Below are 12038 nucleotides of genomic sequence, written 5' to 3'. Positions count from 1 at the left end.
TAAAGACTTTTATTTATGTATTTGACAGAGAGAGAGACAGCCAGCGAGAGAGGAAACACAAGCAGGGGGAGTGGGAGAGGAAGAAGCAGGCTCCCAGCGAAGAAGACTGATGTGGGGCTCGATCCCAGGACTCTGGGATCACGCCCTGAGCCAAAGGCAGGCGCTTAATGACTGAGCCACCCAGGCGCCCCTGCATTTCTATACACTAATAATGAAATAGCTAAAGGAGAAATTAAAGAAAACAATCCCATTTACAACTACCCCATAAAGAATGAAATACCTAGGAATAAATTTATCAACAAGGAGGTGAAAGACCTGTACTCCAAAAACTATAAATCACTGATAGAAGAAATTGAAGACAACACAAATGGTAAAATATTCCCTGCTCATGGATTGGAAGAACAAATATTGTGAAAATGTCCATACTACCCAAAGCAATTTACAGATTTAATGTAATCCCTATCAAAATACCAACAATATTTTTCTCAGAGAACAAATAATACTGATATTTGTATGGAACCACAAAAGACCCTAAATAGCAAAAGCAATCTTGAAAAATAAAAACAAAGCTGGAGGTATCACAATCCCAGATTTCAAGACATACTACAAAGCTATACATATCAAAAAAGTATGTTACTGGCACAAAAACAGACACACAAATCAATGGAACAGAACAGAGTCCAGAGAAAACTGACACTTTTATGGTCAATTAATCTATGACACAGGAGAATATAGAGTGGGAAAAAGTCTCTCTGACAAATGGTGCTGGGAAAACTGGACAGCTACATTCAAGAGAATGAAACTGGTCAACTTTCTCACACCATACACAAACATAAACTCAAAAAATGGATTACAGACCTAAACTTGAGACCTGAAGCCATAAAACTCCTGGAAGAAAACATATAGGCAGTACTTTCTTTGACATTGGCCACAAAGACTTTTTTTTTTTTTTTTTTAGATATATCTCCTCTGGCAAGGGAAACAAAAGCAAAATTAAACTATTGTGACTACATCAAAATAAAAAGCTCTGCACAATGAAGGAAATCATGAACAAAATGAAAAGGCAATCTACAGAATGCGAGAAGATATTTGCAAATGGTATATCTGATTAGGGCTTAATAACAAAAAATATGAAGATTTCAACACCAAAAAACCCCAAATAATTCAATTAATAAATGGGCATAGAACCTGAGCAGATATTTTGCCAAAGAAGACATACAGATGGCCAACAGACACATGAAAAGATGCTCAACATCACTCATCATCGGGGAAATGTAAATCAAAATGACAAGAAGATATCACCTCATACCTGTTAGAATGGCTAGAATCAAAAAGACAAATAACAGGTACTGGTGAAGATGTGGAGAAAAGGGAACCCTTGTGCACTGCTGGTGGGAATGTAAATTGGTGCAACCACGATGGAAACTAGTATAGAGGTTCCTCAAAAAATTAGAACTACCATATCATTCAGCAATTCTACTTCTGGATATTTAGCCAAAGAAAACAAAAACACTAACTCAAGAAGATATATGCACCTCCAGGTTCACTGCAGCATTATTTACAATAGCGAAGATATGGAAGCAGCCTAAGTGTCCATCAATAGGTGAATGGATAAAGAAGAGGAAATATATAAACCCTACACACACACACACGCACACACACACACACACACACACGCACACACACACTATGATTCGGCCATAAAAAGAAAGAGATCTTGCCATTTGCCACAACATGAATGGATGGATTTTGAGTGCATTATGCTAAGTGAAATAACTTAAGCAGAGAAAGACAAATACTATATGATTTCGCTTATATGTGGAATCTAAAAACAAAAACAAAAACAACCACAAAAAAACAAAAAACAAAAAAACCCTAAAACAAGCTCATAGATGCAAAGAGCAGGCTCTTGCCAGAAGTGGGGGATGGGGAAGTGGGCAAAATGGGTGAAGAGGGTCTAAAGACACAAACCTCCAGTTATAAAATAAAGTCATGGGGATGTGATGTACAGCATGGTGACTATAGTTAATACTTTATTGCATATTTGAAAATTGCTAAGAGCACAGATCTTATAAGTCTTCATCATAAGAAAAAAATGCTTTTGTAACTACGTGTGGTGACAGATGATACCTAAACTTACTGTGGTGATCGCCCTTCAATATATACAAATATCAAGTCGTTATGTTGTACTCCTAAAACCAATATAATGTTTGTGTTGATTATATGTCAATAAAGCAAAAAGAAAATCAAAAAACCCCACAGGTTTAGGTTCCTTTTAAAATAAGAAAGGGATAAAGAAAGGGGGGGTAATCAGAAGGGGGAATGAAGCATGAGAGACTATGGACTCTGAGAAACAAACTGAGGGCTTCAGAGGGGAGGGGGGTGGGGGAATGGGACAGGCTGGTGACGGGTAGTAAGGAGGGCACGTATTGCATGGTGCACTGGGTGTTATGTGCAAATAATGAATCACTGAACTCTACATCAAAAACCAGGGATGTACTGTATGGTGACTAACATAATACAAAATATTATTTAAAAAATAAAATATTATGTGGATTTAGTTTTATTCTACTTTCTTGCATCGAAGGAAAACCAGTAATGAGAATCAAACCATTTTGTTCACTGATACCTGCGTGAAGGACTTTCTTTTTCTGAATCTTTTGATTTGAAAGATCCTCTGCTAAGTGCAACATATTTAGGGATGACGCTGGTGTTGGCTCGACATCAGAATGAGGTTTTTCACATTTTTCTGGGGTTGAAACCATAGAACAGATTTCTTTTTGATGCCTGTTTTGATTCAGACAAAAAATAGACAAGGAAAGAAAAAAAAGAGGAATTAAAGGAGGGGGAAAACAAAATTCCATCAAGAAGGCAGAGTTAGATCAATAAAATCATGTTGAATGCTACAAACTAAAGGAGGAGGCTTCCTCTCCTTGGTTAATTTAAGAATAATCTTTTTCCCCACCCAAAGCAGAAGAGTGAACAGGGACTCAGATGTGAAGTCATTAGATATGGCTCCCATCACAGCTCTGTTCCTTCCTGGCTGTGTGACTAGGTGACATCCCTCACTCCTCTCTGAACTTCTTCATTTTCCTCCTCTGTAAACTGTGGGAAATTTAGGTGTGCACTGACTCTATAGGGCTGATATGAGAATTAACACGAGGGAGAGCCAGTTGTAAACAGAAAGCCTTACGGAAACCCCTTTCTCTAACTAAAGGGTTGAACAGCTAGCTCTTATAAAAGCCAGAGAAGGGAAATCCTTGCCTTGGACTCCCTGTGCCAGTTCCAGACCACAGGAAACCACTCTGGTGAAGATCTGGGGCCAGGAGGAACCCTAGAAATGCCTGAGAATTTTCCCAGACACATCTTTTCTGAAGCTCTGAACACAGCAGCCACAGAAAGGAAAGTTTCCAGAACAATCTCCTGCTCCAACACTGTAAAGCATGACCTCTCTCCTTTACCCTCCACCTGAATGCCCACTTCACAGACCACCCCACAGTGTTCTATAATCTGGTATACTGTATCCCCCACCACACTGTGCATCTTGTGATGGAAGGGACTGGGTTTATATTCATCTGTGCATCCTAGTTCACCTGGCACAGGGTCTGTACTCCACAAATGTTTGAAAAAAGAAGGAAGGGAGAGGAGATTTGGAGGCTGAAACATTTTTTCACCTGGTAGAAAGCTGGAACAAGGCAATTTGGTTTTCACTGTAGCTAAGTCAGTGAACTAATTTTTCCTAATGTTCTAAGGAAGGATAGAAGCATGCTACCTGTAGAATGAGGCACTGAATTTTACTCATTCCCTTATGTTAAATTAAAGCTCTTGTTACATGACAGGCCTGGCCTCATTTAACCTCCCCAAAAGCCCTATGACTACCATTATTCCCATTTTGTATATAAGGAAACTGAGGCTCCAAGAGGTTAAATAACTTGCCCAAATTTACCCAACACGTAATGGTGGGAAACCCGGATTAAAACACTTTTCTGCATGACTCCAGAACCTGCCCTATTCAGCCCCTAAAAAAGAAATATAAAAAATAAAAAAAGAATGCATCCACTACTCAATCAATGGCAGATACAGTCAACTGACTAAGCCAAGTTCCAAACAATAGCTGGTCATTTTGTCCTGAGATTTTTAGATTGATTAAACAAGGGAAAGAAGACAGTTAAGATAAAGAGGGTAATTCACAGTGAGGTGCTGCACATTTATTTGACTCTTAGCTTATTTGTTCAGATTCTCTGAATTTAGAAGATATATCTGATGATGCTGTAAAACCTCATTATAAGATGGCCCAATATAACATTTATCTCTTTTTACTGATTTCATTGCTCATACCCTGCTCCCCGCCCATGTTAATGCTTAATTTGCTAACAGGAGACAGTGAATTTTGATGAAGAGGAAGTCCTGATTGATAAAGGTACTTTCAGCTTCTTTCCATTAGCTATCACTCTTTTAAATAAAAAGACATCCTCCTGATAGAGTATTTGTATGAAGCTGTAATATTTGAATATCTGTACAATGTTCAATTGTTTTAATAAATTTTCACACCTTTTCTGAGTATTGGAGTGGTTCTGATTTTTGTTTAAAAATTACTAACTAGAAGGGCGCCTGGGTGGCACAGCGGTTAAGCGTCTGCCTTCGGCTCAGGGCGTGATCCCAGCGTTATGGGATCAAGCCCCACATCAGGCTCCTCTGCTATGAGCCTGCTTCTTCCTCTCCCACTCCCCCTGCTTGTGTTCCCTCTCTCGCTGGCTGTCTCTATCTCTGCCGAATAAATAAATAAATAAAATCTTTTAAAAAAAATTACTAACTAGAGACGTATTAGAATATAGGGTAGGAAAGACCTGAGACATTATCTAAACCAAATTCTACCACCACAGCCACCATTTTAAAGACGAGGAAACCAAGACCCACAGCAATGGGCAGATGTGGAGAGAAGTCAGGGATTTGCCAAGATCACACACAGTGAAGTCCAGACCCTTAGGGCTCCTGATCCCTGAGTCAAATTTCCTGCCCTACACAGCACTCCTGCTGTGCTCTATCATGGCCGGGTTTGGGGGGCCCATCCACACTGGGTGGAGACGAACCATTAACACTGCTCTAAGTGCCCCACAAGGATTTCAGAACTTACATTTAAAGGTAAATATGTGGCCTCCTTAAGCCATATATTAGATAATTAAATTATTAGATCATGACTTCTCCTTCCTTAAAAAAATTCTAACACAATCATGCTATGTGATTCTTTCCACTGAAAGAAATCCCAAAAGTACTGCAGAAAGAAGAGGTGTCAAGGAGAGCGAGCAGAAGCATCTGAGGGGACCCCAGTGATGGGGAAAACAGGGGCTTTGGCGTGCTCACTTATTGTCCCCCTCCTTTTCTCCGTTGTACCACCAATCCACGATCAAAGACTCTGAATAAAGGTCTTGCACCTTCTCCAGGTCACTTCGTCCCTGCTCCATTTCCTTAATTAGAAGAGTCAGATCTTCATTCTGCCAAAATGAGAAGTAAATATATTGTGAAATGGTATAAAAAAGTTCACATTTCAAACATTTCTAACAGAAAACCAACTGTATCAGGAAAAGAAGAATCTAAAGAATTTCATGTAGTTCTCATATTTTTCCATTTTAATAAACAGCTTTATTGAAGTATAATTCATACACAATAAACGTAATGCATGTACATGTGAATAGTTTTGACATTGACACCTGTGAAATCTTCACTGCAATCAAGATAACAGACATATCCATCACCCTAAAAGTTTCCTCAGGCCCCCTTGTAAATATGCTATCCTCCCTACTCCAAATCCCCTCTCCCCCCTTCCTAAGCAACTACTCATCTTCCTTCTGTCATTATACATTAGTTTCGATTTTCTAGAATTTTATATAAATGGAATCATACAGTATGTTTTCTTTGTCCAGTTTCCTTCATTCATATAATCACTTTGAGATTCACCCATGTTGCAGCATGAATCAAGAGTTCATTCATCTTTACTGCTGAGTAACATTAGATTGTATACTGAATACCAAAACTTAGTTACCTGTTTAGGGACATGCCTGGGCTATTAAAAACAAAGATATGAACATCTGTGTACAAGTCTTATGGACATCTGCTTTCATTTCTCTTGAAAAAATATTTATTTTAGTGTGATTCACATTGTCTATTCTATTTTGGATGATTTCTGGTAGTTTTTATTTTGTGTGGAAGTGGCCCATTTTTTTTTCTAAATTGTCAAATTTATGAGTGCAAAGTTGCTCATTGTATTCCTTTTATAATCTTTTTGATGGCTGTAAGATCTAATACAATATCTCCTATTTCATTCCTGATATTAGTTCTTTGTGTCTACTCTTTTTGTCTTTGTCAGCCTCCCAAGATGTGTTATCAGTTCTTGAGGGTGTTTTTTCCCCCAAAGAAACAGCTTTTCGTCTCATTGATTTTCTCTACTGTTTTCCTATTTTCAATTTTATTGATTCATGCTCTTATCTGTATTGTTTCCTTCCTTCTGCTTGCTTTGGGTTTATTTTGCCCTTCTTGTTCTAATTTCCTGGGGTAAGAACTCAGATTGTTGATTCAACAACTTTCCTTGTTCCCAGCACAAGCATTTAGTGCTATAAATTACACTCCTAACACTGCGTTAGCTGTATCCCACACAGTTTGATATGTGGTATTTTGTTTTCATTTGGTTCTAAGTATTTTTAATTTCCTTTGAGACTTTCTTTTTGACCTATGAATTACCTAGGACTGTGTTTTTTAAATTTCATGTCTTTAGACATTTTCATGCTGTCTTTCTATTATTAATTTCTCATTTGATTCCATTATGGTCAGAGAACAAACTCTACGATTTCAATGCTTTTACTTTTTTTTTTAAGTTTTTATTTAAATTCCAGTTAGCTAACACAGTGCCATATTAGTTTCAGGTATACAATATAGTGATTCAACACTTCCATATATCAGCCAGTGCTGATCACAACAGGTGCACTCCTTAATCCTCATTCCCTATTTCGCCCATCGCCCCCCACCCCACCTTCCCTCTGGTAACCACGGGTTTGTTCTCTATAGTTAAGAATCTGTTTCTTGGTTTGCCTCCCTCTCTCTTTTTCCCCCTTTGTTCATTTGTTTTCTTTCTTAAATTCCACATGAGTAAAATCATACGGTATTTGTCTTTCTCTGACTTATTTCACTTAGTATAATACTTTTAGCTCCATCCATGTCACTGCAAATGGCAAAATTTCATTCTTTTCATAGCTGAGTAATATTCCATTTTACACACACACACACACACACACACACACTCTCACACACACACTCACACACACCCTTCACATCTTCTTTATCTATTCATCAGCTGAGGGACCCTTGGGCTGTTTCCATAATTCAGCTATTGTAGTTAATGCTTTTAAATTAGCTGAAGTCTGTTTTATCACCCATTGTACAGCCTATCTTAATAAATATACCATAAGCACTAGAAAAAAATTTTCTATTTGGCTGTTGTAGTGGGGAGTATTTTATCTGTGGCAATTAGATCTTGTTGGTTGACTGTGCTGTTTAGATCTTCTCTGTCCTTGCTGATTTTGCATCTAGTAGTTTCTGTCAGTTGCTGGGAGGGAAGCGTTGAGGTCTCCAACTGTGTATTTGTCTATTTCTCTTTTCAGCTCTATCAATTTTTGCTTCATGTATTTTAAAACTGTATTGGTTTGTGCACACACACTTAGGACCTTTATATATTCCTGGTGGACTGATGTTATTATGTACATTTTATTTGCTATAAAATCTACTTTATTTGTTATTAATACAGCCAATCCAGATTTCTGTTGGTGTGTCTTTCTCCTTTTGAACCTATGTAATTGTACTTGATGTGAGTTTCTCTTATGTAGCATATAATTTAGTCATGTTCTTGTACCCACTCTGTCAATATCTGTCTTTTGATTGGGATAATTAGACCACTTATAAGTAATTATTGATATGTTAACACTTCTGTTATTTTATCATTTGTTTTCTACTTGTTTCATTGGTCTTGTTCCTCTGTTTCTCTTTGCCTGCCTTCCTTTGGGTTATTTGAAAAAAATTTTAAATAATTCTATCTTGGTTTATTTGTAGTGTTTTTGAGCATATCTCTTTATATTGCTTTCATAATGGCTTCTCTGGGTATGGACAGCATATCTATGAGACTTATAACAGTCTACTAGCATTAACATTTTACTATTTCAAGGGAAATATGGAAACCTCACTTCCACTTAGGTCCCTTTACCTTCTTTTAAATATCATGGTGTTGAGTATCAGATAGTGGTATAATTTTTATTTCAATCATTGAATATGATTTCATGAGGAAAAGGAGACACCGTTACATCTACTCATATTTTTGCTCTTTCTCTCTTCCTTCATGATGTTCCAAGACTTCTTATTTTATCATTTCTTTTTGCGTTAAGAACTTCCTGTAGCCAATATAAGAGTAGGGCTTCTGGCAACAAATCTTTTGATTTTTATTTGTCTGAGAGTATTTTTATTTCCCCTTCATTCCTGAGGGATAGTTTTGTCCAATATAAAATTTGTGGTCGATGGTTCTTTTCTTGCCACACTTGAAAAATATTGTGCCACTTCTTTTCTGGCCTCCTTGGTCAAATTCACTTGTCAATTTGGTGTCATTTCTTTCAGGCTGTTTTTAAGACTTTGTCTTTATCTTTGATTTTCAAATGTTTAACACGGTGTGTATTGGCATGGATGTCTTTGGGTTTATCTTCTTTGGAGTTTACTCAGCTTCTTCAATTTGTATGGTTACTACTTTCACCAAATTTGAGGAGTTTTCAGTTATTTTTCCATGTAGTCTTTCAGCCCCCCTTTCTTTTCTCTTTGGGGAACTCCGATGATACTAATGTTGGATCTTTCATTACTGTCCTATAGGTTCCCATGGTTCTGGCTTTTTTTTTTTTTCAGTCTACTTCCTCTCCATTGTTCAGATTGGCTGAATTCTATTGTCTGACCTCAAGTTCACTGATAAAATCAAGTCATCTCCACTCTCACCATTGAGCCCACCCAGTGAGTTTACCTGCTATTGAAGCTTTCCATTCTATAATATCCACTTGGAAATTTTTATAACTTCTACACCTTTGCTGAGATTTTCTATTTGCTTATTTGTCACCAGAGAGCGTGTAATTGATAGTTGAAGCATTTTTATGATAGGTTCTTTAAAATCTTGGTCAAGTAATTCCAACATCTGATTCATCTATTTCAGTGTTCAGATCATGTGATGGTCTTTTCTCATTCAAGTTGTGATTTTATTGGTTCTTGGTGTGATGAGTGATTTTACTGTATCCTGAACATACTGGCTATATTGTGTTACAAGACTCTGGGTCCTATTTTAAAACTTTTATTTTAGCTTGCAGTAGCCCTGTTTAAATTTAGTGTGTGAGACTTTGTCCTACTTTTGTGGGCTCTTGCTCCAATGGCAGTTTAATTTTCAGAGCCTTTTTGATATTATTTTGGTCTTCTTTATTAATCTGGTGTTGCTGGGGCTCCCATTGGTCTCTGCTGCTGCTGTTTGAGCAGGCAGAAGGAGTTTCCCCTAGTCAGACAGCCAGGCATTTCTTGGTGCCTCTACTGCTGTCCCCTGGGTGTCCTGTGTCACTGGGTAGCATAGGAGGGCCACTGTCCCACAGGAAGAGAGTTTTCCTGGAATGGACCACTTGCTCTGGCTGGGTCCTTCTTGCCTGTTCTTCCCACACACTCTGATATCTCTGTGCAGAAAAGAGTCTCAGGGGGAAAAGAGGCTTCCCAGACTAGGCCACTTGTGGCTGTCTCTCTTTCCCCTGTCTGTCCCACTTACCCCTAGAAAACAGTGAACCTATTTTTCTAGTACGCTTTTTGTTTGTTTTATGTTTGGGGACTCTCATAGCTAAATTTCACTTTCATTTGGGCACAACTGTGTATCTGGTGATTTTTTTCCCAGTTCTTTTCATCAAGGCAAGTTACCACAGTGTCAGGAGTTCAGGAATTGGGAGTTCAGTTCTCTTTATGTGGAACAACAATCTCTACTTTGTTCAGAGAGGGAGATCCTAAGAGTAGGGAGTCTGAGTACTGAGTAGTCCCAGAGAGCACAGCCTCCTTTGGTCTTGTTGATGCTGGATGGGGGTAGAGGATCACCTCTCCACTCAGAGAGGACAACAGTGGGGGTTACTCCCCTTTCACACTTCTTTTATTTTTATTCTGTTGGGTGTTAATGGAGGCTCAGCTCCCCATCAACGCTCAGTGGCACCAAGGATAGGGGAAAAGTGAAGTGCTGCCTATCTGTAACTCACACTTCTTTTTTCATTTTCACTGATGCTGAGTGTTTGTGGAAGTTCATCTCCTTGATGAGTCCCACAGAGATGAGGGCTGTAGCAAAGCACAGCAGTGACTAGACCATCCTCACGTTGCCTTGTTAAGTCTTAGAACTCCCTGGTAGGGCAGAGGCCCAGTTTGCCACTGGACTCCATGGTGGGAGAATCAGAGCACTGTTGACTTCCACTGGAGAGGGGATGGACAATAACCTTCCCTCTCAATCCTCTGATACTATCCTAGCATGGGATTTACAGCACAACCTACTCTGTCTAGTGGGGTTTGGAAAATCAGCTGATCAGTTCTGCTGATACCACCAGGCAGAGGGATCAGAGCATCATCGCTCATTTCCATGGTAGTGGGGAAGATCAGCTCTCTGTTCAGCTCCACTCAAATTTCAGGGAAAGGGGTGCAGTTTTTCCATTGTTGTATGGCTGGATTATGGCAGGTACTGCAAAAAAGGTTTTCTCTTGTTAGGCCACCTTCTTCCCAGTCCTTTGGCTAGGGAGAATAAGCTTTTCTTGGGTCATCTTCTTCTTCTTCTTTTTTTTTTTTTTTTTGGTCTGTGCCTGTTAGAGATTCCAGGTTGGAGGGTTCAGCGGTGCCCTCTCTGGGATATATGGAAAGCATTAACAAATCCCCCAAGACTTATTGCCATATCATTCCTTAAGTTCTGAGGTCTCCAGAAATTCCACCTTCTTCTTTCCACCTTTCAGAGTATTCCTATGCTTATTTGCTGTGTTCTAGCTTAAGATGTAGGACCTAGGAGGAATGGGACTATACCATTATTGCTGGAACTGTAAGTCCCTCCAGTAATTTATCTTATAATTGGATTTAAATAACAAGGGGGAAAAAGCCTTACGTATCTACCCCTGCAATTACTATGCAGCTATTCATGAAGTTATCCTTTGCTTTTCATTCCTTAGTGCAAATCAGTATTTCCATCTGGTATGATTTTTCCTCTGCCTAAAGTACTCCTTTTAACATTTCTTATACTGCAGGTTTATTGGTGATGAATTCTTTCAGTTTTTGTATATCTTTGAAATCTTTATTCCACTTCCCTTTTTGAAAGATATTTTCAGGGTATAGATTCTACACTGAGCTTTTTTCCTTTCAGTACTTTAAAAATATCACCCCACTGTCTTTTCACATGCATTGTTTCTGATGAGAAATACGCTGCTTTCCTTATCTGTGTTCCTCTGTATATATTTGTCTTCTTTCACCCTATTTGTTTAATATTTTCTCTTTGTCATTACTTCTGAGAAGTTCCATTCTGATATGACTTGGTGTGATTTTCTTCATGTTCCTTGTGCTTGGCATTCATTGTGTTTTTTGGATCTGTGGGTTTATAGTTTTCAACCAATTTGGAAAATTTCTGGCACTACTATTTCAATTACACATTTACTAAGCTACTTGAATTTTTCCATGGCTCACTTATGCCCTATTTTCTGGGGTTTTGCTTGCTTGTTTATTGTTTTAATTCTCTTTCTTCTCTGTGTTACATTTTGGATAGTTTCTATCACTGCCCTGCAGTTTACTAGTCTTTTGTTCTGCAGTTATCTTACCTGCTGTTCCTCGCATTCCGTGTATTTTTCACCTCATACATTGTAGTTATCATCTCTAAAAATTTTGTGTCTTACTTGTATCTTTCATGTCTCTTTCTTTTTGAACATAACAAACACAGCTATAATAACTGCTTTAATGCTCTAATACTAACATCTGAGTCA

The 12038-nt window shown here is 38.3% G+C and overlaps 1 protein-coding gene across 1 annotated transcript in view; it reads right to left on the bottom strand.

Annotated features, from left to right (window-relative positions):
• VWA3B (von Willebrand factor A domain containing 3B) overlaps nt 1–12038 on the bottom strand; it is a 210124-nt gene that overhangs the window by 75645 nt on the left and 122441 nt on the right. Inside the window, exons 14-15 of the mRNA XM_008699794.2 lie at nt 5362–5492; nt 2630–2787 (exon numbers count right to left, since the gene is read on the bottom strand). Of these exons, the coding sequence (XP_008698016.2) occupies nt 2630–2787; nt 5362–5492 (289 nt within the window). The remainder of the gene's footprint in view (nt 1–2629; nt 2788–5361; nt 5493–12038) is intronic.

This window comes from Ursus maritimus, unplaced genomic scaffold (genome assembly GCF_017311325.1).
Source record: "Ursus maritimus isolate PB19 unplaced genomic scaffold, ASM1731132v1 scaffold_6, whole genome shotgun sequence".
Lineage (NCBI taxonomy): Eukaryota > Metazoa > Chordata > Mammalia > Carnivora > Ursidae > Ursus > Ursus maritimus.
This window is presented reverse-complemented; position numbering and strand designations above follow the sequence as displayed.